The sequence below is a fragment of the Macaca nemestrina genome, chromosome 1 (genome assembly GCF_043159975.1).
Source record: "Macaca nemestrina isolate mMacNem1 chromosome 1, mMacNem.hap1, whole genome shotgun sequence".
NCBI classification, from domain to species: Eukaryota; Metazoa; Chordata; class Mammalia; order Primates; family Cercopithecidae; genus Macaca; species Macaca nemestrina.
This window is the reverse complement of record NC_092125.1, coordinates 78,841,244-78,868,495: the sequence shown is the minus strand read 5'-3', so window position 1 is coordinate 78,868,495 and position 27,252 is coordinate 78,841,244. Positions and strand designations below refer to the sequence as shown.

General features: G+C 36.2%; 1 protein-coding gene across 6 annotated transcripts in view; it reads right to left on the bottom strand.

Moving 5' to 3' along the window:
- LOC105493485 (microtubule affinity regulating kinase 1) overlaps window positions 1-27,252 on the bottom strand; it is a 143,022-nt gene that overhangs the window by 54,487 nt on the left and 61,283 nt on the right. For 5 of the 6 annotated variants that reach the window (XM_011761160.3, XM_011761162.3, XM_011761161.3 and 2 more), the window contains exons 4-6: window positions 11,897-11,945; window positions 10,080-10,145; window positions 5,822-5,892 (exon numbers count right to left, since the gene is read on the bottom strand). In XM_011761160.3, coding sequence (XP_011759462.1) covers window positions 5,822-5,892; window positions 10,080-10,145; window positions 11,897-11,945 — 186 coding nt within the window. Of the gene's footprint in view, window positions 1-5,821; window positions 5,893-10,079; window positions 10,146-11,896; window positions 11,946-16,245; window positions 16,384-27,252 lie in introns of those variants that run through there. The other variant, XM_011761165.3, reaches the window with a different exon arrangement.

Below are 27,252 nucleotides of genomic sequence, written 5' to 3'. Positions count from 1 at the left end.
CTTACCTGGGAAGCACAAGGGGTTGGAGTATTTCCCTTTTCTAACCAAGGGAAGCCATGACAGACTACCTGAAGAAACGGGACACTCCCCGCCCAAATACTGCGCTTTTCCAAGGTCTTAGCAACGAGCAGACAAGGTGATTCTCTCCCATGCCTGGCATGGCACGTCCTACGTCCATGGAGTCTTGCTCACTGCTAGTGCAGCAGTCTGAGATCCATCTGTGAGGCAGCAGCCTGGCTGAGGGAGGGGCATTCGCAAATGCTGAGGCTTGAGTAGGTAAACAAAGCAGCCAGGAAGCTTGAACTAGGTGGAGCCAACTGCAGCTCAACAAGGCCTACTGCCTCCAGACTCCACCTCTGTGGGCAGGGCATAGCTGAACAAAAGGTAGCAGGCAACTTCTGCAGACTTAAACGTCCCTGTCTGACAGCTCTGAAGAGAGCAGTGGTTCTCCCAGCACAGCGTCTAAGCTCTGAGAAAGGACAGACTGCCTCCTCAAGTGGGTCCCTGACCCCCGTGTAGCCTAACTGGGAGACACCTCCCAGTAGGGGCTGACAGACACCTCATATAGGCAGCTGCCCCTCTGGGATGAAGTTTCCAGAAGAAAGATCAGGTAGCAATATTTGCGTTCTGCAGCCTCCACTGGTGATACCCAGGCAAACAGGGTCTGGAGGAGAACTCCAGCAAACTCCAACAGACCTGCAGCTGAGGGACCTGACTGTTAGAAGGAAAACTGACAAACAGAAAGGAATAGCATCAACATCAACAAAAAGGTAATCTACACCAAAACGCCATCTGTAGGTCACCAACATCAAAGACCAAAGGTAGATAAAACCACAAATATGGGGAGAAACCAGAGCAGAAAAGCTGAAAACTCTAAAAATCAAAACGCCTCGTCCCCTCCAAAGGATCGCAGCTCCTCGCCAACAATGGAATAAAGCTGGATGGAGAATAACTTTGACGAGTTGACAGAAGTAGGTTTCAGACATCTACAGAACTTTCCACCCCAAATCAACAGAATATACATTCTTCTCAGCACCACATCACACTTATTCCAAAATTGTCCACACAGTTGGAAGTAAAGCACTCCTCAGCAAATGTAAAAGAACAGAAATCACAACAAACTATCTCTCAGACCACAGTGCAATCAGATTAGAAATCAGGATTAAGAAACTCACTGAAAACCGCACAATTAAATGGAAACTGAACAACCTGCTCCTGAATGACTACTGGGTAAATAACAAAATGAAGGCAGAAATAAAGATGTTCTTTGAAATCAATGAGAACAAAGACACAATGTACCAGAATCTCTGGGACACATATAAAGTCATGTATAGAGGGAAATTTATAGCACTAAATGTCCACAAGAGAAAGCAGGAAAGATCTAAAATCGACACCCTAACATCACAATTAAAAGAGCTAGAGAAGCAAGAGCAAACACATTCCAAAGCTAGCAGAAGGCAAGAAATAACTAAGATCAGTGCAGAATTGAAAGAGATAGAGACACAAAAAACCCTTCAAAAAATCAATGAATATAGGAGCTGGTTTTTTGAAAAGATAGACAAAATTGATTGACTGCTAGCAAGGCTAGTAAGGAAGAAAAGAGAGAAGAATCAAATAGATGCAATGAAAAATGATAAAGGGGATATCACCATCAATCCCACAGAAATGCAAACTACCATCAGAGAAAACTATAAACACCTCTATGCAAATAAACTAGAAAATCTAGAAGAAATGGACAAATTCCTGGACACATACACTCTCCCAAGACTTAACCAGGAAGAAGTTGAATCTCTGAATAGACAAAAACAGGCTCTGAAATTGAGGCAATAATTAATAGCCTACCAACCAAAAAAGGTCCAGGACCAGAAGGATTCACAGCCGAATTCTACCAGAGGTACAAAGTGGAGCTGGTACCACTCCTTCTGAAACTATTCCAATAAGAGAAAAAGAGGGAATCCTCCTTAACTCATTTTATGAGGCCAACATCATCCTGATACCAAAGCCTGGCAGAGACACAACAAAAAAAGAGAATTTTACACCAATATCCCTGATGAACATTGATGCAAAAATCCTCAACACAATACTGGCAAACCAAATCCAGCTGCACATCAAAAAGCTTATCCACCGTGATCAAGTGGGCTTCATTCCTGGGATGCAAGGCTGGTTCAATATATGCAAATCAATAAATGTAATCCATCACATAAACAACCAACAACAAAAATCACATGACTATCTCAACAGATGCAGAAAAGGCCTTCAACAAAATTCAACAGCCCTTCATGCTAAAAACTCTCAATAAACTAGGTATTGATGGAATGTATCTCAAAATACTAAGAGCTATTTATGACAAACCCACAGCCAATATCATATTGAATGGGCAAAAACTGGAAGCATTCCCTTTGAAAACTGACACAACACAAGGATGCCCTCTCTCACCACTCCTATTCAACATAGTGTTGGAAGTTCTGGCCAGGGCAATCTGGCAAGAGAAAGAAATAAAGGTATTCAATTAGGAAAAGAGGAGGTCAAGTTGTCCCTGTTTGCAGATGACATGAATGTATATTTAGAAAACCCCATCGTCTCAGCCCAAAATCTCTTTAAGTTGATAAGCGACTTCAGCAAAGTCTCAGGATACAAAATCAATGTGCAAAAAATCACAAGCATTCGTCTACACCAATAACAGACAAACAGAGAGCCAAATCATAAATGAACTTCCATTCACAATTGCTACAAAGAGAATAAAATACCTAGGAATCCAACTTACAAGGGATGTGAAGGACCTCTTCAAGAACTATAAACCATTGCTCAATGAAATAAAAGAGTACACAAACAAATGGAAGAATATTCCATGCTCATGGATAGGAAGAATCAATATCACGAAAATGGCCATACTGTCCAAAGTAATTTATAGATTCAATGCCATCCCCATTAAGCTACCAATGACTTGCTTCACAGAATTGGAAAAAACTACTTTAAAATTCATATGGAACCAAAAAAGAGCCTGCATTGCCAAGATAATCCTAAGCAAAAAGAACAAAGCTAGAGGCATCATGCTACCTGACTTCAGACTATACTATAAGGCTACAGTAACCAAAACAGCATGGTACTCGTACCAAAACAGAGATATAGACCAATGGAACAGAATAGAGGCCTCAAAAATACCACCACACATCTACAATCATCTGATCTTTGACAAACCTGACAAAAACAAGAAATGGGGAAAGGATTCCCTATTTAATAAATGGTGCTGGGAAAACTGGCTAGCCATATGTAGAAAGGTGAAACTGGATCCCTTCCTTACACCTTATACAAAAATTAATTGAAGATGGATTAAAGACTTAAATGTTAGACCTAAAACCATCAAAGCCCTAGAAGAAAATCTAGGCAATACCATTCAGGACATAGGCATAGGCAAGGACTTCATGATTAAAACACCAAAAGCAATGACAACAAAAGTCAAAATAGACAAATGGGATCTAATTAAACTAAAGAGCTTCTGCACAGCAAAAGAAGCTACCATCAGAATGAACAGGCAACCTACAGAATGGGAGAAAATTTTTGCAATCTACCCATCTTACAAAGGGCTAATATCCAGAATCTACAAAGAACTCAAAGAAATTTACAAGAAAAAAACAAACAACTCCATCAAAAAGTAGGCAAAGAACACTTCTCAAAACAATCATCTATGCAGCCAACAGACACATGAAAAAATGCTCATCACTGGCCATCGGAGAAATGCAAATCAAAACCACAATGAGATACCATCTCACACCAGTTAGAATGGTTAGAATGGCAATCACTAAAAAGGCAGGAAACAACAGATGCTGGAGAGGATGTGGAGAAATAGGAATGCTTTTACACTGTTGGTGGGAGTATAAATTAGTTCAACCATTGTGGAAGACAGTGTGGCAATTCCTCAAGGATCTAGAACTAGAACTACCATTTGACCCAGCAATCCCATTACTGGGTATACACCCAAAGGATTATAAATCATGCTATTATAAAGACACATGCAGACGTCTGTTTATTGTGGCACTATTCACAACAGCAAAGACTTGGAACCAACCCAAATGTCCATCAATGATAGACTGGATTAAGAAAATGTGGCACATATACACCACAGAATACTACACAGTCATAAAAAAGGATGAGTTCATGTCCTTTGCAGGGACATGGATGAAGCTGGAAACCATCATTCTCAGCAAACTATCACAAGGACAGAAAACCAAACACTGCATATTCTCACTCATAGGTGGGGATTGAACAATGAGAACACTTGGATACAGGGTGGGGAACATCACACACCGGGGCTTGTCGTGGGGTGGGGGGCTGGGGGAGGGATAGCCTTAGGAGAAATACCTAATGTAAATAATGAGTTGATGGGTACAGCACACCAATATGGCACATGTATACCTATGTATCAAACCTGCATGTTGTGCACATGTACCCTGGAACTTAAAGTATAATTTAAAAAGGAAGAAAAATAAAAAATAGAAAAATAAAAAAAATGATGTGTGTAATACTTTATTTAAGGGTAAGCTTGAACTTCCATCCCAGGATAGAAAATAAGTTAACAGTACGTGGTTGGATGCCATTCAGTTTCTTAATGTTGTTTTCCTTATTACCAGTTGTCTTTATGTTCAGCTATTTTAACATGAATATTTCTAGGAATCTATCCCAAATAAAAGGGCTATGCACATCTTTGGTATAAAGCATTTCACAAATTGTGTTCCAAAAAGCAATAATTCTGTGAGATATTAATAACAGAGGTTTCACAAAACACACACACTCATTTCATGGTCAATTTGGAGAATGCCATGTTACAAGTTAAACAGGCTTTTTCTTCCCCTCCCTTTCAGGACTTCTCTCTATTTGTTTCACATGTTAACACACATGTACATATCTTAGAGAAAGAACTTATATCAGTATTTGGTCTTTTCCCAACATATTGATTACAGAACCTCTTTAATTGTAAAATTAAAGTGTTCATGCAGGCAGAAGAGGTAGCGAGCCATTTTAAAAATTCTAAATTTAGTAAAAGTTTAGGATATAGTAAATTGTCCGTTTAAATTTTAGTAAATTTTATGAACAATTTACAATTCACTAATTTGCTATTTCTATGGTAACTTATATGTATGCTTACAATTTACAATTCATTAATTTGCTATTTCTATGGTAACTTATATGTATGCTTATTTCAATCACTTCAGTTCTAAAAATTAAAAATAAAATTCTAAATTTATTTTTTCTTATTTTATTATTTCTGTAATAAGTCATATTCAAGTTGAACTGGAAATATGAGTATCTTACCATATTCCTCTGCCACATTTTGCAAAGTTTCTTGCCTACTTGGTTAAATAAAATTGACCATATTCTTTAAATCTACAAAAATGAGTTTAAACACCAAAACATCTTTAATTAAAAGAATATAATACAATACTCTTTAAATAGTACACATACATGCTGTATATATAAAGCCAGTAATAATTTATAATAATTATTGGATAAAGACTTCAAAGGGTTAACTATTTTTTTTCTATGTCCGTCTAGTCTATGTTTCCAGGACTCTCAGAGAGTTAACAGGGTGAGTCTCATCTATAAATATTTACTCTTCATGACAATCTAAAAATAACCATCTGCAACTCTTTAAATTTTAATTCAGAAAGGTTTATTTTTTAGGAGTTTTTCATCCTTAAAAATATAAGAAAGCAGGAACTCTTCTTTTTAAAATACCGTGTGCTGTGAAGTCCAGTTTGTAATAATGTCCATTGTACATCACTACAAATATCAGTAAAACAAAGTTGAAAACTACTTTCCATACCTGCCTAAATTTTGCACGGGCCTCTTTCTCTTTCATTCTTCCATGGGCAACTAAGTAATCAAATACTTCACCTGAATCAGAAAGGTAAAGCAGGTAGTAAAATATACATAGATTTTTGGTTAACAATATATGCAATGTCAAGTTTTTTCCTTGTTTATAAAGAAACTTTTGGCCCACAATTTTCTGCTAGTTTATGTAAGTTACAAACTAATACATGAATAGAAAAAAGGAAAAAATTACATATAAAATTGAGTATCTGCAGCAGTTTGTGATTTAGCAAAACTCTTTAAAAAATAAGTCATAAAAACACAACCAAGAAACTTGCTTTCTGCTTTCAAGTATTATGTAAAAATACAGTCAACTCTTTATTATTCATTCTAGTAAAGGGAAGCCACAGCCTGGGAAATCAAAAATTAAATTTGGCTTTGTATTTGGGGCCTACATTTCAAACAAAACGATTACGTGTTTTTTGTTGGATTGCTCTTTTAAATTCTTCCTGTCACGTAGCCTGGATAAAATTTCATCTCACTACTTCCATCCACATTGATTTCTTTCTTTCTTTTCCTATACTCTGTGTTTATTCTCACTCTACTCATTTCATACATTTCAGTAGTTAGCCACAAATTATCCAGAATTAAATCTTTTGTGTGTGTATCTCTATTACCCCAGATGAACTGTAAATTGCTTGAACATCATCATAATATCTGTACTTAATTTGCATCTTCATCTCCATGGCAGAACACAAAGTGGATAGATAAATGTTTGGTGAAATAATTTAAAAATAACTAGAAGCCGTAGAAATTTTCTACTAGATCCATTACTTTACATGTCTGTAAGTTTTTCTCCTTTTTCTCTAGTTAGTAATAGCTTAAAACTAAATTAAACTTGAGACACAATTTTAAAAATAAAATATCTTAGTATAAGAGTTAAATTTATTTTTGTGTCCTTATAATTTGTACCATATAGATATCCATGTATATTAAAAACTCACAAAATGGCTTCAAGTGTTCTTGTAAAGTATAGCAAAGTGGTAAAAACAAAAACTCAGACTTTAGAATCAGACCAATTTTGGTATGAATTTTGTTTTAGCCCTAAGTACTACTGAAAGACATTATTAGGAAGATTTCTTAAGTTCATTAAGACTCAGTTTCTACCTACTGCCTACACACATGGTTGTTGTAAGTATTAAATGAAATAATGCATGTGCTTAGCACAGCAACTGGCATATAGTAAGCACTCAATAAATGGCATTTTTGTACCTAGGTATACAGATACATTATATATATATATATATATATGCAATATCAATCCTAGGATATAAATAAAATATTAAAAACCAAATACGTAATGAATGTATGTCACATGAAACTAATACATCTACAATATTAGACAGCATATTATATAATATTAAGCATATTTAAGTGATTAAATGGGATGATGAGAACAGAGAAATGAATGGATGCTCTAGTTGACTCATCATAGTAGTTAATTCTAGATACATGGTAATAGTTGTTAATTCTAGTTAACCCATCACAGTAGTTAATTCTAGATATGTGAGTTTAGGCTGGGAAAGATATATACAAGAGTTCGAAAAATTTGGATCTACTCTTAAGTACTGCCTAGAATACACTTACCCCAGATATTTACATGACATAATCCTGTACTTATCATATATTGTTTGTGTATGATTTACTTCCCCAACTAGAATGTAAGCGTCTTGAGGGCAGGGACTTTGTCTTTGCTCACTCATGTATTCCCAGCACCTAGAACATTACCTGATATATGGTAAGCATTTTATAAATGTTGTTTGAATGAACAAAAGAAAGAATAAACATATCATTTCACAGTAGTCCTGAAACCTACTTTTAATAGGCTCCTTTGGATTAAACATGGTTCAAAATAAAAAAAAAAAAAAGATGTATTTGATTTTCTAATCACTGAAAATTTTCATTCCATTAGTGAACCAGAATCAACTCTTGGCAAAGAGGCAGTTGTCTGACTTAATTCTTATTCACATTACCTTTCTAGTGTACACGTCAGGTTTGATCCTAAACCAACTAGAAATTTCAGAGGAAAAATATTCAGTGTTTTATTTTCCAGAGTCACCTTGCCATTTATGGATTAAAAAGGCAAGAAAATGATTCTAGATTTACTGTCACAGAACCATGATGGTTTTTGTCACAGAATCACTAACTTGCAAAACTCAAAGAAAACCTATTGCAGGAATCAGAATTTAATGAGACTAGCTGGTATGGTCTGAATTCCTGTACCCATTTCTCTACACTACTCCCCACTGTGCCTCCCAAATATGCTACTGAAGGAGAGTGGTGAAGGCCTTACATGCTCTTACTCTAGCCATTACTCCCCTTCATTAGCACCAATAGAGAGTTGACTGTACTTACCATTAACCGTTAAGTCAGTACACATATTAATATTAACACAGTCTTGCAGTGGGCCTTTATAAAAACATAAGGGTGTCTACAGAATTTTAGCAGTCTATAATAATTTCCCAAATCAAAGTGGATCTAGCTCCTTTCTCTAAACTTTACATCACTAAAAGGAAGAAAAGAGTCTAACTAAACTAAAAATAATATTCGGGGTTCCTATGCGACAGATTATTACAGCAATCTAACTGAAGGACATAAAAATAAAGAAGTAATTCATTATGTGGTATTTGTAGATTCATTACTTTTATTATAGATACACATTTTATGCAAATTTACATGGTTGTTTTAATATAATTTTTAAAAGCCTATCATAATAAACATTAATGATAGATTTTCAAGTTAAGTAAAAGAACCTACACTGAAATATTTTTTCAGGTTACAAAAGCTTTGCCAAAAAAAAAAAAAAGGACTAAAACATTCAATCTGTATAAACAACTGCAAACGCAATTAAATATATTAACATCTATAGTAAAGCTTTTTAGAAATACGAGGCCAGGTGCAGTGGCTCACGCCTGTAACCCCAGCACTTCAGGAGGCCGAGGTGGGCAGATCATGAGGTCAGGAGATACAGACCATCCTGGCGAACACAGTGAAAACCCATCTCTACTAAAAATACAAAAAAATTAGCCAGGCATGGTGGCAGGCACCTGCAGCTCCAGCTAGTTGGGAGGCTGAGGTAGCAGAACGGAGTGAACCCAGGAAGCAGAGCTTACAGTGAGCTGAGATCGCGCCACTGCACTCCAGCCTGGGCAACAGAACAAGACTCCGTCTCAAAAAAAAAAAAAAAAAAAAGAAATACGAGATAGTACAAATATAGCTTAGTTGCTACAGACTAGATAAATCCTTTTTATTCTAGTTCACATAAAATCTGAATCACCACTAAAATTATAAATTTCATTAGCTAAGAGCTCAATATAAGTTCAACACTAAGTTTTTCTATCGATTAGCAAAAAATCAATCAGCCAAATAATTTCAGATGCCTTCTTTCTTCTTCAGTTGCTTAAATCCTGAGCCCTTAAAACCTCCCTTTAAGTATTCTTTATTTTTACTTATTAAATGATTAATTCCATAAATTTTCAACCCATTTCTGAGAAAGTGAAGTCCTAAGTCTAAGAGAAAAGTGATTCTGAGCTGACGTATTTCTCGTTTAAGGGAAAGTGCAGGAGATGAAGGTGATTTTCTATTATATATCAGTGTTTAAAAATCATTCCTTTTTTTGACATCATGATAGTCAAAACATATGTGATATTCTACTACAAATGCATCTTGCTATTTCCCTGTCAACTCAGTCCTCTAACATGTAAAATATATAGATCAATACTTGTTTAAATGGAAACATTTAATTCATTTTATGAATTATCTTGGAAAGGCATATATATTGAGAATCTGTCATATGTGAACAATCAGTGAAATAAACGCCTGACCTAGAACAAGCTTTTATTACAGATTTTATTAAATACATTCTGTACTTGAGCCCTGCTGATAGCCAAGAGTTTCTAATCATGATATGATATAATAAAATTTAGATAAGAGAATCAATACATTTATAAGATGACAATACAAATTTAACTTTTCAAAAAATGTCCCTAAGTAAACTATAAATAAGCCAAAAATTCCACTTATAATAATGTAGGATCAAAAGGTCTTAAAAGTAAACACTGAATTTTTCTTAAGATGTAATTTGAAGGCATTTAAATAAAACAATAGATTCATTAACAATACTGAAGACATAAATGTTATAATGAACCCTTAAGTGTTAATATTTCTGTATGTCTCAGCAAAGAGAACTTTTCAATCACCCTCATTCTTACCCCCACTCGCGTATTCCATGACTAAATAGAGAGTCTTCTCTGTTTCAATAACTTCAAACAATTTTACTGAAAAAAAAATTAGAGATATAACTCTATAACTGTTAGCACAGATTGAATATGCTTTAAGAAAATCTAAGGCAATACTAAACTAGTAGAAAACTTGACTATTTACTAAACATTATTAATCACAATTTTAAGTTCAAAAAGTCTCTCAAAAATTATTACTCCTATGACAGAAAACTACTTACCACAAAGTGATTTAGAACCAACTTTTTAAGTTGAAAAAGTTAAATTTCTAGGATTAAAAAGCCATTACTTTTTCAATAAGGTAATAAAAGGAACTCTTAAAATCAGAAAAATAGAATTTTAAACTGAAGTTTAAAAAGAGACTATGTTATATTACGGTGAGCAATTATAAAATGTTAAACAATCTTTGGTACAGAAACAAAAGAATTTCTGTATTTCTGTCATATTATAGAAGTTTCTGGTTAGAAAAACTACCAAATTATCAAATTTATGTAGTTGAAAGTCACCACAAATAAGCACTTTAACAACTATATACAGTAAGATTTTTAAATGTGCCAAAAAAAAAGTGTTTTAAAAAAACAGATTTTAAAAAGATTTTACTTCTCACAATCAAATGATTTCATATAATATCTAATCAATAAGTTTATTTGTAAAGATGGGGAGAAATCAGAACTTACTGAAAAATTTTACTAAAATTGAAATCAACTTATTTTCTTTAAAATGCAGTTATTTTGCCTGTAAACTATGATCAAACCCAAGTGCATAGTATCAAAATATTTGAAAGTCATTTTTTTTTTTTAAATAAATACCTAAATGACCTGCAATCTCACTTAAGAGACTTTTTTTTTTTTTTTTTTTTTTTTTTTTTGAGACAGGGTCTCTGTTGCTTAGGCTGGAGTGCAGTGGTGCGATCTTGGCTCGCTGCAACCTCCACCTCCCAGGCTCAAGTAATCCTCCCACCTCAACCTTCTGAGTAGCTGGGCCTACAGGTGTGCACCATCACACCTGGCTAATTTTTGTATTTTTTTTGTTGTTGTTGTTGAGACAGAGTTTTGCCATGTTGCCCAGGGTGGTCTCAAACTCCTGAACTGGGGCAATCCACCTGCCTCAGCCTCCCAAAGTGCTGGGATTACAGGCATAAGCCACGATGCCCAGCCAGAAAGACATTTTCTTCTTTTAAATTTGGAGACATTTAATCAGGAAATTAAAAAAAAATTGTATGCATTAATTCCAAATGGTATCAATTATTTTAGTGGAGAGCAGAAGATAGCAAGGTAGCAGAAAACAGCAATCTGTAGCTTCCAGTTAGCTTCTTTGTAATCTATTTTTACCCAAAGTATCACTTTCCTGGGTTATCATTCAGGTTATCACTTTTCTTCTGCTTAAATAAACTATCCTTAAACATTGTGTCTTTTCAGGCGAGGCCCGGTGGCTCAAGCCTGTAATCCCAGCACTTTGGGAGGCCGAGGTGGGTGGATCACGAGGTCAGGAGATCGAGACCATCCTGGCTAACATGGTGAAACCCCGTTTCTACTAAAAATACAAAAAACTAGCCGGGCGTGGTGGCGGGCGCCTGTAGTCCCAGCTACTCGGAGGGTAAGGCAGGAGAATGGCGTGAACCCGGGAGGCGGAGCTTGCAGTGAGCCAAGATCGTGCCACTGCACTCCAGCCTGGGCGACACAGCGAGACTCCGTCTCAAAAAAAAAAAAAAAAAAAAAAATTGTGTCTTTTCAAATACCCTCAAATTAAGGAAAACACTTCATTGCTGATTTTATATATATATTTCATACCTATATTAGGATGATTCAGTATCTTCATTATTCGTACTTCTCGAAATAACTGTTAAAGAAAACAGGTAGACATATTTCTGTTAAAAAAAAAAAAAACAAGCAAGCAGAAAGCCAATTAAAATATTTATTTGAAGAAATTAATCTGCTTATAAAATGCTACAGGATTCTGGTAATGAACTGAAACAAGGTATTTTCTCAGTCCCAACTCTGTGCAAACAAGCTGTGTTAACTTAGACTATGACATTAACTTCGCTGTGACTTGGTTTCTAAAAGAATTTTAAGTAGATGAACTCAAATGGTCTGTGTGTGTGTGTGTGGTGTGTGAATACACTATACGCAAAAAACTTACAATTATTTAACCACTCCTTATGAAAAGCTACAAAAGAAAAACACTGTGAAAATGAAACTAAATGCTCTTTCATATGATTTTTACCCAGAAACCACCTTCCTTAGAGGTTTGACTCTTTAAAGTCATCTCTACTGACTGATCAGACATTTTAATGAAAGATTCAGTAAGGTTTTTAGGTAGATTTGTAGAATAACTTTAAAGAACAATAAAAATGCATTTACTAATTTATATAAAAACAAAATGAAAAGAAGTGACTTGAAACACAAATGTTAAAATTTCCCTGCTTTTCATTTTACTTTTTAAACAATATAGGGCACGTTTTTCAAAAGCATAATTTGGTATTATTTTCTCTATGTCTTTGAGTATGTGTTAGATTCCAAATAAAGCAATTTGTTCAAGAAAATAGGAGAACCAAAAATTGGTGATATTCTGAAAGTATATTAAGACATATGCATTTTATCAGAATAAAATCTAAAGTTACTGCTTTCAGAGGTGACATTTCTCCAGCAAAGATACGCAATAGTCAAAAGGACACAAAAAGATGTTGAACATTATTAATCATTACGGAAATATAAATCAAAGCCACAAAGAGGTACCACCTCACATCTATTAGGATGACTGCTATCAAAAACCAACCCCCAACTCTGCCCAGAAAATAGCAAATGTTGGAGGGGATGTGGAGAAACTGGAACAGTTCTGCAGTGTTGATGGGAATGACAAACGATAAAGCCTCCATGAAAACAATATATAGCAGTTCCTAAAGAAATTAAAAATAGAATTACCATATGATTTAGCAATTCCACTTCTGGATATATGTCATATACCCAAAGAATTGAAAGCAGAGACTCAAGCAGATACTAGTACACCCATGTTCATAGTAGCATTATTTACAATAGCCCCGCAACCAGAGTCTATCAACAGATGAAGAGATAAACAAAATGTGGTCTATACAAACAATGGAATATTATTCAGCCTTAAAAAGGAAGGAGATTCTGAGACATGATAGATACAACATGGATAAACCTTAAGGACATTATGCTAAGTGAAATAAGCCAGTCACAAAAGGGCAAACACTGTATGATTATGCTTATATAAGGTACCTAGAGTGGAGTCGTCAAATTCATAGAGATGTAAAGTAGAATGATGGTTGCCAGGGGCTGGAAGGATGGGGCACTGGGCGGGTTACTGTTTAATGAGTACAGAGTTTCTGTTTTGGAAGATGAAAAACATTCTGGAGATTGATGGTGATGTCTGAACAACAATGTAAATGCACCTTAATGCCACTGAATTGTATACTTAAAATGGTTAAAATGGTAAATTTTGTTAGGTATATTTTACCACAATTTAAGGAAAGAAATAAAATGTGCAAAAATGCATTAATAAATGTTCACCCCAATTAAAATAAAATAACTTAAGGCTTACCTGCAACGAAAAAGCTTGCTTTCACTAGCTATTCTCTATAATTCCTACACAAACCCAGGGAGTCTGTATGTGTGCATATGTATATTCATATAAATAAATTTTTATAAAGTCCATGATACTTACAATTTTAATAATTAAAAATTACCTACCAGTAAATAAAATATAAAGGTGGATTCATTCATGTTCAAGACAAGTACTTTCTGTAACTGTGAAACACATTTTCATTTCAAATTTGGGACAAAGAGCATGTGGGTTAACCTCTCAGTACACATGGTCTTCAGTACACTTGAGATCATCTCTTGTTCTGGCTCTGACAGCACATCTTCCTGACCATCCTCCTGCCTAAGTGGCCCCTCTCAGTCTTCCACTAAACCTCTCCTGCTCTACTCAACCTTTAAACATGGAGCTCATCAGGGTTCAGCCCTTAGTCCCCTTTATCTTCTCAAATACATGTTTCTCCTAATGATTTATCATGGCTTCAAATATCATCGATTTGTTGCTGACACCTAAATTTAACTTTCTCATCCCAACATTTATATCCAATCCATATACACCTACTCAATGTTTTCACTTGGCTGTCTCACAGAAATTCAAACCTAATACTTGAGTTCTCACACCAAATTTGATACTGGTTTTCCCTAGCTCCATGTATCTGTCGAGCACCCTAATGACTGAAACTTTAGGATCATCCTTAACAACACCATCTCTTAAAATTTCTATATCAGATGCATCACTAAGACATTTTTACTCACCTCCACAATTTATTTCAAATCCACCAATGTCTACCCATCCATATTGACACCATTGTCACATTGAATCCCACTGGTCTTGGTACAACCATTCTGACTCTCTTTTCTACCCTCCCATCCTCCAATCTGTTATCCACACATCTTTTCTATCCTCCCATCCTCCAATCCGTTATCCACTAGTTAACATCCACTGGTGGTTTCTCAATGCCATTAGAATAAAACCCCTAACCTTGAACACTGGCTATCAGACTCTGGAAAATATCAAGATCCTATTTACCTCTCTAGCCTTATCTCATGACTCTCAAAGTGCCTACTCTGAGCCTCGTCTGCTCCACCTTTGTGCTCCACAGTCCTAATGGCCCCTTTGAGCTCCAAGTCACTGTAACTGATGATTTTGCTATTTCAGCCTTGGACAATGGGAGTCAGCCTTCACCCAGAAGTGTTCCTCAGAGTTTTGAACTCTTCACCTCCCAAACAGGGCTAACAGGTTTTAAAAACCAATTAGTTATTAGCATGCTACTGACTGCTTGTCAAAACTGAGCATCTGACCCACAGAGGGACAGCTGCATTCACTGACCAAATTGCCTTACTCAGGTATGTGAACCAGGAAAAGTCAAAGAAAGTAGCATCGGATGTCATTTTATATACATATACATATATACATATACATATCTATGATACACACACACACAATAGACTTTATTTTTATAGCAGTTTTAGGTTCACAGCAAAATTGAGCAGGAAATACAAAGAGTTTTCATATACCCCCTGTCCCCAAACATGCAGAGCCTCCCCCACCATCAACATCCCAAACCAGAGAGGTACATTTGTTATAATCAATGGACCTACACATCATTATCACTGGAAGTTCACATTTACATTACAGCTCACTCTTGCTATTACTATACATTCTATGGGTTTAGACATGTACCCATCATTTTAGTATTATATAGACTAATACTAACACCGCTCTGAAAATCATGTGTTCCACCTATTCATCCCTCCCTTTTCCCTAACCTCTGGCAACCATTGATCTTTTTATTGTTACCAGTTTTGCCTTTTCCAGAATGTCATATACTTGAAATCATACAGCATGTAGCCTTTTCAGATTGGCTTTTACTTAGTAATACACATTTAAGGTTCCTCCAATTTTTTTCATAGCTTGATAGATTATTTCCCTTTAGTGCTAAATTATATTCTGCTGTCCAGATGTACCACTGGTTACTCATCCATTCACCTACTGAGGGACATCTTGGTTGCTTCCAAGTTATGACCATTATGACTAAAGCTGCTATAAACATCTGTGTGCAAGTTTCTGTGTGGACGTAAGTTTTCAGCTTCCTTGGGTAAATACCAAGGAGTGCAACTGCTGGATCATATGGAAAGGTATGTGTAGTTTTGTAAGAAACTGCCAAACTCTCTTCTAAAGTGGCTGTACCATTTGCATTTCCACCAGCAACAGATGAGAGTTCCTGTTGCTCCACAACCTTGCCAGCATTTGGTGCTGTGTTTTGGGCTTTTGCTATTCAAATAGGTATGTAGCAGTATCTCATTATTGTTTTAATTATCATTTCTCTGATGACATATGATATGGAATATCTTTTCACATGCTTATTTGCCATCTGTATAACTTCTTTGATGAGGTGTCTGTTCAGATCCTTCACCTATGTGTTAATCGAGTTGTTCATTTTCAAGCCTTTTCAAGCCAATTTTTAGAAGCCTGTTCCAATCCTCAATAATACCAGATGCCTGTGGACAGTAGGAAACGTAGAATGTTCATTAAATATCTTGTTGATTCTAGTTTGTCACATCAGAGAAAGGGTCCTTACCGTGGGCAGTCCTGGAGGTCCTGGGCAGAGGGAGCCAGAAGTCATATTCCCTTAATTCCTCCTCAGGGGTCTCAGGGAGGTGTGGGCCTTGGTCTGAGTGGCGGCCCTCAGGTCAGCAGAGGAGAATGTGCCTGGAATCTGGGTGATTATCCAGAGTGAGGGCTTAGGGGGCCTCTCGCTCTGACACAGAAAGGATGCCACCCCTGCCTGGGCCTACCCAGGACTGACAACAGAAATGGAACTCCATGGGGTCCCTTGGTCTGAGCAGGTAGTCCCCTCAGAACACTTTCAGGGTTTTTACCTTGGCTTCTGACTCCACCTGAGCCTCCTCTCTGCCTACCTAACCCGCCCCAGACTCACCTCCCTGAGAACCCCAAAGAGAAACAAGGGGGCACCTCATCAGGTGACCACTGCCCAGAGACTCCCAGGCTGACAATAGGGGTGGGGCTCTATGGGTTAGATTTGCAGAGGATCTAGACTTCTTATTTCAACCTATTTTTTTCCTTACTGTGGCACGAGCAGATAAAATTCACACGTAATATGAGCAGAAAAGATTCACATATAGCTATAAAACCAAAATTCCCAAATCTGATGATTCTAGGTTTTAATGTAACCAAGTAATTTTTTCCAGAAAGTCAAATATGGTAGCTTATTATTTGATGACTTTCATAAAATCATTTTATAAGCACTGAGTAGTAAAATCAGCCATTTAAACATTTAAAAGTCATTTTATAAGAAAAAATGCTTAAGTGTAACTAAGGTAATTTAAAAAATTGAACATTATTTTTAAAAAATATTATTTTCCCCAAGTCTCCAAGAACATATTATAAAGAATAAACACAAACAGTACTTACTTTGGTTTTGCTATAAGATATAGATTTTAAAGTTTATGAACTTGTTATTAATATAAGTAGCACTATTGGCCGGGCGCGGTGGCTCAAGCCTGTAATCCCAGCACTTTGGGAGGCCGAGACGGGCGGATCACGAGGTCAGGAGATCGAGAGACGATCCCAGCTAACACGGTGAAACCCCGTCTCTACTAAAAAATACAAAAAAAATAGCCGGGCGAGGTGGCGGGCGCCTGTAGTCCCAGCTACTCGGGAGGCTGAGGCAGGAGAATGGCGTAAACCCGGGAGGCGGAGCTTGCAGTGAGCTGAGATCCGGCCACTGCACTCCAGCCTGGGTGACAGAGCAAGACTCCGTCTCAAAAAAAAAAAAAAATATATATATATATATAATAAGTAGCACTATTATGTTTCATTTGTAATTTATTTGTATTATCGCTATTATATATCGCTAACAGAAAAGTCCCTGGCATCAATCTTGCCCTCCTACACTCATATACAATATCTAAATGAATTACCACTTCTACTTTCCTCATCTATTCTTGTTTTCTTGTTAAAATTTTACTTATTTGTTCAGCTGTAGGAAATGACTTAAAAAATCACAACTCAGCACTTCAGTGTATCAGACATCTTTGTAACTGGCCTCTACTGAACTAACCTGCCAACCTTTTCTCTACATTTCCTCTGCAACACACAGTGAGTGATATCTGTGCACCCATAATGCTCTTGGCTAGTGGTGTTCCCTGCAGCCTGACACTGCAAGCAGCTGAGTATCATGCTTACCAGAGATTATCTAGGTCCCAAATATGTTTGCCAGTTGCAGTTACTACTGGAAATAGATACTTTAATATATTAGTTTCCTATTGATGAGTAACAAAGTACCACACCCTAGCAATTTACAACACACATTTGTTGCCTTGCAGTTTCTGTGGCTCAGTAATCCAAGCAAGACTTAACTGGGTCCTCTGCTCAGGTCTCATAAGGCTGCAATCAAGGTGTTGTCCAGGATGGTTCTCATCTGGATATTTGACTAGGGAAGAATCTATTTCTGAGCTAACCCAGGTTACTGGCAGAATTCATTTCTTTTTAGCTGTTAGTACTGAGGACCCTGGCTTCTTGGTGGCTGTTAGCTAGGGGCCACCCTTACCTATTAAGAGACTGTCCATAGGTCCTTGCCAAGTGGACTTCTCCAACATGGCTATTTACTTTCTTAAGCCAGCAAGTATAGTCTCTAGAACAAGTCTGCTAGCAAGACAGTCTTACATAATATAATATAATCATGAGAGTGAAATTCCATCACCTTTTCCCTATCACATTGGTTAGAAGCAAGTCAGTTATAGGTCCTGTTCACAATCAAGGGGAAGGGATAATGCAAAAGTGTGAACATCAGAAGGCAGGTATCATGAGGGTTGCCTCAAAGTCTGTCCAATACAAATTTTACATAAACCAATGAAGTACACATTTGTTGTTTGACAAAACAAACCAAACTGAATACTTCGGAAAGACTAGATAAAAGTTGCTAGACTGCTGTCCAACTAGGTGTAGGCAAGATAAATGTAAAAGATTGGAAAAAAATCTAGGCTTCTGCCCTAATTGCTGCCTGAGTGTCATTCAATTCTCTCATTAATTAAAACAAAACAAAACTGGAAACAGTAGGAAGTGTATTATGAACTTATGAGTGTGATCTGTACAAGGTAAATAAAGCAGAATGATAACTGGCAGACCCAAACTAAAAAAAAAAAAAAAAGAAAAGAAAAGAAAAAAGAAAAAAGCTTTGGCCCTACATGAAAAGATTAATCAATGCATATACATTTGTGTGTACAACTGAAGTGTTAAATGTTTATATAACTTTTAATAATTCCTCACTTTAACCTGCTTTTTTCAATTAACAGTTCCTTACTACACTATGAAAGAGGGCTTTTACTTTTACTCTAATTGGCACAGGCACTTCCTGTGTACTAGGAAGTGTGGCCCATTAAGCCACATGAATAAGCCATGTTGGTTTCTGGATTCTAACTCCTCTTCTTTCTCTTGTCTTGACAAAGCACATCACATTACAGAATACCGAAGACAACACTGTCATATGAATAATCTTGAATTGACTCTAGTTACTTTTTATGAAATTACTGGCAAATTTGGTAGTTTTCTCTTAGAATCAGCTGGGACATATCTCAAAACTAACAGAAACATACTGATGTTTCCTGGCAGCTCCATGTTTCAGAACTACTAATCTAAAGAAACAGACTGGCAGCATATTCTTCAGGTATTCCTCCAAAAGCATTGGGGTGTTTTTTTTGTTTATTTAATTATTTCATAAGTTGGGCTTTTGACTGCAATGAGTTAATAAATTTAATCCCTGACTAGTACCTGGAATGTAGTTATTCCGTTCTACAAAGAACAGACATGAGCTGAGGGATAGGATTAAAATCATTTTGTGAAAACTGGGGCATCCACAACAAAAACAGCACCTAAACAGAAGGCCACTCCACTTCCATCCGGAGAAGAAGCAAGAAAAAGAGTTGTAGGCAGGGCCAAAGTTCTAATCATAACTTTAACTGGAATTTTTAATTCCAATTAAAACAACAATACACAGCCATTGGGTTCCTATATCTCAAATATGTCTTGAGTACATTGTTCAATCCTTAGTTTCCTCTCCTTCAGCAGTTTTGGACAAAGAGAGAGAAAAAAACATAAGCGATAACAATAAGATGTGTGTGGGTTTGGGTGTGTGTTGACTAAAAATGATAGACAGTTGTCGAAGAATGGTTGCTGTTAGAAGGAGCATCAGGATGTTTTACATGGTATACTGAGTAAGGATAATGGAATACCAGATTCCTACCCCATCAATCATCTCTCGTCCCAAAGAAACACTTGAATTGTCAGCTGGATTTCGATCTCTGTTATGAAATGAACTGTGTTCCCCGCAAATTCATATGTGGAATCCCTAATGCCCAGTGTGACTATACTTGGAGACAGGGACTTCAAGGAGCTAATTAAGGTTAAGTAAGGTCAGAAGGGTGGGGTTCCAATCCAATATGACTGGTGTCCTAAAAAGAGGAAGAAATGTCAGGGATGAACTAGTCAAGTGCAGGCCAAGGAGAAAGACCTCAGGAGAAACCAAACCTGCCTACACCTTCATCTTGAATTTCCAGACTCTAGAAAGGTGAGAAAATTTCTGTTAAGTCACCCAGTCTGTGGTATTTTGTGATGGTCCTACTAGCAGACTAATATGATAACCCTCCAAATCTAGAGAATTTTGGCCAATTGAAAAGTATCACATGGCTTCAGCAAATGTCTAAGATATCTCTTCCTCTCCAGGACTCCCCGCAACCCCTGCCTAACTCTTTATTTTCCAGTTGGATGCATGAAAGAAAGAGACTGAAGCTAATGGTAGAGTTTTCTGCATGAGCTGCATGAGGCAAAAGGCAGCAGGGAGAGGGAGAGGAAGAGCCACATATACATATGTGATCTTTTAACCCAGGGCAGATCCTCATCAGCAAGGTGCCAATCTTCACACTTCTTTGGGTCAGTGGAGAGAGTTAAATGGGCATTTAGACTATGAAAAGAGGTTTGAAACAGAGAGTTATTCTTTAAAAAGTTAATTACTGTATATGTCATATGCTCCAGGTACAAGTACAAAAAATAGAGGTATTTTTAAGAATAGTAGTGCCATGCTACTATTTGAGTTTCTGATGTTAATTTTCAGTTCTTTTTCTTTCTCATTTTCAAACTGTGATGTCACACAATGTTGCTAGCAAATGTAAATTTAGTAAAAGAGCTCTGAATTTACTATTCCCCTTCGAATTGACTGTTTCAGGTTTGCTGTAGGCTGGAAATTAAGGCCAGAGTTTGCTAGAATTGTGTGTTAAATTAGGAAAATAAGTCAGGAGTGAAGGCCCGAGATACGTCTTCTATATCACAGCTATTCTAGTTGTTCAGAGGCCTTTATTGTTTCCTTCTTGGTTCTTGGCCTTGTTCCAGATAACTAAAGTTAGTAAACAATCTTCAATTCTTTGGAGATATTGACTTTTCAATTGGGTCTTTCCTGGCTAGAGCTTAGGTCAGGAATAGCCAAACCCCATTAGTGTCAGTCAACATTTGCCTCAATTATGTGCATTTTCCTTGTCTCTTCTCAACTGCTCTTTGTTCCTTCCTATCTCTTCCATTCTTCTGCTAGTACTCTTTTTGTGATGAGAAAAATTCTGCCATTTTTAGAACTAGCCAACTGGACATGGCTTAAACAATCATCATTCCAGTTACACCCAAAGTGTCACAGTCAGGGGCCAGTCAAATGCACATAGTCTTCTCTCCATCAGACCTGCTCACCAGTCTGATAAAGTTGCCCTTGATCTCCTCAATGTTACAGGACTTCTGCATGGCTTGCTTGATCTTGAGGCAGAAGGAGAACACTGTGGTCATTGGGAGCTTGACAAAGGCAATGGTTGAGCTCGTTCCTCCTGAGAGAGCTATTCCAGGCTGTCTTCAGAGTCACAGTAAACTGGGCTAGGAGAAGGCTGGCACACAGTTCCTGTGCCTTACAACACAGCCTTCTTCACCTTTCAAGGATTGTGCTCTGATTTGGGTTTTAGGAGGGTTAGGAACCCTTCTTTGTCTTCACTGCAATCTTTGTAAAACTTCTATCTGTATCTTTGACAGTTTACTGGCCTATTAATATGAAGTATGGGCGTGGCTTTACCCTGAAGGTGACATGCAGTTCCAAGAGACTGCTAGGTCCTTGTCTAGACTATCTCAGAAGTGCCATTTATTGAGGGATTATGTGTATATATGTATATATATATTATCTACGTTAACAATCCTACAGATTAAACTTTCAGCTTTTTAAATTCTAGGATCATCATGTCAGTTCTTTTTTAGCTCTTAGACATCTCATTGGGATGTCAAGTATTTTGTAAAATTATTGCTAGCAGCACTATAACAATTTAAGCTAACTTCTTAAGGTCTTCCTATGAAATCGCAGCACAGAAAGACATCTGAATATAATTAAATGAATACATATTAGGTGATTTATAACTACAACAGTAAAATAATTATTCAGTATTTCTTTATAAAGTTGATAACTTGCAACCAATTATTTATTGCAAAGTAATAGAAGGAAATACCCTATAAATGATAGCCTGTGTCAGTTTCCCAAAGTTTTGTCTTCACATAGGTAGATTATAAGATTCTTATAAGAAGATTATAAATCTTATAATTTCTTATAAACCAGTACCAATTTCATATTACTAGAATCTCTCCTAAGGTCCTGCACAGCTTTGGGTATAAATCAGTGCTCAGTAAAAGTAATTGTTGGAGATATGAAGTTAAATAATTTCAGAAAGAAGATATTAAAAGTAGCCTAAATTTGAAAAGATGGCCAATTTCATTAGAAATCATGGAAATTAAAATTAAAACTAGATACAACTTCACACCCATAACGTTGGCAAAAGTTTTAAAACATGGTAATATAAAGTGTTGACAAGAATGTGGAGCAATAGTAAATCTCATACAGTGCTGGCTTAAGTAAAAATTGGTACAGCTACATTGGAGAGCAATTTGACATTATCTAGTAAAGTTGAGGTTATGCATGCCCTTCAACCCAGCGACTCTACTTGGAGAGAGACATCCCTCTATATATCTTCTCAAAAAGATATACACAATAATGGTCATTCATTATCTGTATAGTAAAAACAAATAGTTAACTAACTCGAAAAACAAAATAAAATACAAACATAGAACAATAAAATCCACTAACAGGAAAATAAATAGATGTGGTATATTAAGGAGAAAATGGATAAACCATGCATGGCATATTCATACAATGGGATCCAACAATAGCAATAAAAAATAAATGAACAAGGTCAAGCATGGTGGCTCACGCCTGTAATTCCAGCACTTTGGGAGGCCGAGGCAGGTGGATCACCTGAGGTCAGGAGTTCAAGACCTGCCTGGCCAACATAGTGAAACCCTGTCTTTACTAAAAATACACAAAATTAGCTGGGCTTGGTGGCGGGTGCCTGTAATCCCAGCTACTTGGGAGGCTGAGACAGAAGAATCACCTGAACCCAGGAGGTGGAGGCTGCAGTAAGCCAAGATCACGCCATTGCACTCCAGGCTGTGCAACAAGAGTGAAACGCTGTCTCAAAAAAAAAGGAAGAAAGAAAGAATAAGACTATATAACTAGCATGAATAAACTATAAGACAATGTTAAATGAAAAAATCCGGTTACAGAAAGATAGGACATTTTAAAATAACAAATATACTATATTTTAAGTACAATCATATGTAAAAAAAAGTTTTTAAAAATTTGAATGGGAATAAGAAAGACCAAATTCAGAATAGTAGTTATTTCTAGGTAGGAAAAGACAAGACTGGAACCAAGAAATGACACATGGGGCTTCAACTGTAGCTGTGATGTTTTATTTCTTTAAAAACAAGATTAGAATAAAACATTTTAGTGTAATAAATAAATATCATGAGAAAGCAACTTTTTTAAAATGGGAAAGACATTTTGAAGTCCCTATCCAAAAATTAAAAATAGACTAATTTATTATATCAACAAACTGCCAAGCTTAGAAAAACATGAAAATATGACTCTTAAAATAACTAAATAAGAAAAAAGACTGTGACTTTTAAAACAGCCAGATGGTTAGTCTAAACTTCATAGGTGACTTAAATAGTCTAAGCCTCCTTCATTTCCCTCAAGAGAAAATTCTTCCACATTGATTTCAGTATATCTTAAGTAGCTTCTTGAGAACACAGAAATGGATGCTTTGCAGCTATTAAAAACCAAGCAATTAGGATAGAGGTTTTCGGAGTTAGAGGCAGAATACAGGCATTAAACCAAAAACATCAGAAACAAAAAGCGTCAACAAACAAATCAACAAAATGACTACCAAAACTAAAACAAATAAAAATGGAAGTGATTATTTATAAATAACTTGGTTATGAGTGCTTGATTTTATGGAGGTTAAGTGGATTTAACACTGTCAGAGGAATAGGAAAGGTTTCCCTGAAGAAGTAACTCCAGGCTGAAATGGGAGGAAAGAGTAAGGACTAATTAAGGGAAGAGGGGAGATAAGCCTTACCCAGAAGGTGGGAGAAAGTTGCAAAGGCCTGGTAACTGGAATAGAGTATGAATAGGAGCAGATGAAAATCACTAAAGCTGCAGGAGTTGGGGAAGAGGAGAGTAAAGAGAAGCTATGGGGAGTTCATGGTCCATGAGGTAGAAAACGAAGGTAGGACCTTTATACCATGTTAACAAATTTGATTTTTGGACTACAAACAATAAAATGCCATCTGAAAGTTTAAACAAAGAGATAGCATATTCAAAGACGTATTTTGCATCCTTGACGACTTTTAAACTCTATGTATTACATTTTAAACTCTCTCTCTGTGTGTGTGTGTGTGTGTGTGTGTGTGTGTGTGTACGTACATACGTACATAAAGTGGATGCAGTTAGAAGGCTACAAGAAGATAATAGTGACTTTGTCTAAACTGGTCATGATGGAGAAAGATAAAAGCAGATATTTTCAAAAGAGATATAAGAAATAAAATCAGCAAGACTGAAAATTCCCAAGTCACAGTCATAGATTGGGAAAATGAATAAGCATTAGGTAATGTTTCAAATAATTCTCAAGACATTCAGAGTGATTACTGAATCTAACCTTAAAGAGATATTCCTCCCTGAAGATTATGTATGGCTGTCAAATTCTAGGTTGTCAAGCTTATTAAACCCAAAATCTGAAAGACTGGAAGTTTTAATTTGAGGGATATTAGCAAACAGATTTTTGATATACTCTTTGGATATGCTTGCTCTGGAAGATATTCTTCATATTTGGATGCACATCTGTATGTTAAAAATGCCCAATTATATGTCATTGAGCCCTTTCTCCAGTAATTAAAGAAGGCTAACAAGGTTTAGAAAAGTCAGATTTTTAGTCACTAAACTGCACCGTTTGTTTTTTCTCAGCAAATCTGATGATCACATCCTCAACATTTAAACTGTTGGTATTTTAGCCAGATATTAATATTACTGGTATCACCTTTAAAACACTTGTTTAAAGACCTTTTCCCTCAAAATCCCCATATTTCAGCGTGAAAAGTATACTTCCCACCGATTCTTCATATGATTTTATGTTAAACCCTGTTTTCAGTATTTTGTCCGAAACCAAATCAAAATTAAAAGCATCTTGCCGACCGCTAATTTCATGGAGAAGGAAACAGTGGGTAACTGGGCATTAGGCATAATCTTATTTATTCACATGGTAGTATTATTCCTTGCAGAATATCCCCACCTTTAAATTTCAAAAAAGCTCTAGGGGTATTTCATCATTATTGATTAAAAGATATGCAGTCTACATACCATTTCACAAAATAATAATTCTCTTATCACTTATGTTTTTGTTGGCCCACGTAAGAACTAGCCAAATTGTTCCTTCAAATGATCCACACACGTGACAAGAACTGTATGAAAGAATTACTCAGCACATAAGTGGTTTTGTTCAGCTATAAAGTGAAATATGCTATATAGCATGTATATGTGAGAGTAGCTGATATTTCAATATATGTCCAATAGTAACATTTGTTAAGGAATACTTCCAAAGCACTTCTTCTGCTCGCTCCTTGATAAAAATATTTGTCAATAATTTTGTGATTGGTTTTACAAGTTTGGTTTCTGATAATTTGCTAAAACATATTGAATTCTGAATATTGCTCCCATGGTTGTGTTCTCCTCTCTACCTTTCGTTATGATATTCTTCAACATGACAAAGATTATTTTGCAGATATTCTGGAAAACTTAATCAGCTTACCAGAGAGGTCTCTGAGCTTTATTCAAAAACTCACAAAAGTTTAAATGGCTTAGGCCACCATTTGACAACATTTTATATAACAAGTAACACACCAGACATGAGTGGTAAATTGATAATTCATTTAATAAAGTCTAATTTTCAGAATTCAATAATTTAAATTTTTTACCCTTTTCCTGTTTGTGTAAAATCACTGTCCTAGCAAAGCGATTCACATTCTATAAAACTTTAATGCAGCAGTCATCTATTATATAATGACATAATTCTGAGTTGTAGTAAGTCTTGTTTTTATTTTCATTACAGATTTTACTAGTTAGGAAATCACTTCTGAACTACTTAGCCACTTTTGTGAATCTGGAACATAAAATAACACAGTAAAACAATGGAAAATGTAAATTAATAAGTAATACACGGAAGATACAAAAATGTTAGCAGAGATTAACTGCACCCTGGTGACTATAAGCTGAGACAGACTTGACACAAACTTTGCCATCTTTGCATAAATTGATGTGTCTGAGTTTCAAAACTAGTGATATCTCTGAGAAAATGATCCTACAACATTTCAAATTTATGAACTATGAAAAATATTGTTTCATTATTTTGCTTTTCCTTCAACATTAGTAGGCTGCTTAAAAGAACCCCAGGAGGCTGGGTGTGGTGGCTCATGCCTGTAATCCCAACACTTTGGGAGGCCAAGGTGGGTAGACCACGAGGTCAGGAGACTGAGACCATCCTGGCCAACATGGTGAATCCCCGTCTCTATTTAAAAAAAAAAAAAAAAAAAAAAAAATTAGCCGGGTGTGGTGCGTGTGCCTGCAGTCCCAGCTACTCAGGAGGCTGAGGCAGGAGAATCGCTTGAGCTTGGGAGGTGGAGGTTGCAGTGAGCCAAGATAGCGCCACTGCACTCCAGCCTAGGCGACAGAGAGAGACTCCGTCTCAAAACAAATAAACAAACAAACAAACAAAACCCAGGAATCACTAGTATGGTTCATGGACCCTCTTCTAAAATACATTATTATATGAGGCAGAACTAATGCTTTGAAGAGGAAGAACTAAAAATAGCATCTACCTTAAATACTTTGTAACTATGAAAACTAATTAAATTGGATTCCATTAATTCAAAATATGTAATACAAATAATATGAGCATATTATGGGAACAATATTGAAGCCAAAGATACTTAACAATTCCAAAAACCAAACGCGTTTAAGAGCTTTGTATTTTGGCAGTGTTAAGCAGTTGGTGTATCAACTTTAGATTATTTTATTTATCATTGATGTTTGCAAAGGAAGGCAATAATTCCTATAAATATCTGATACACAGAAGAGGGTAAAGGAGAGGGATCAGCTTAAATT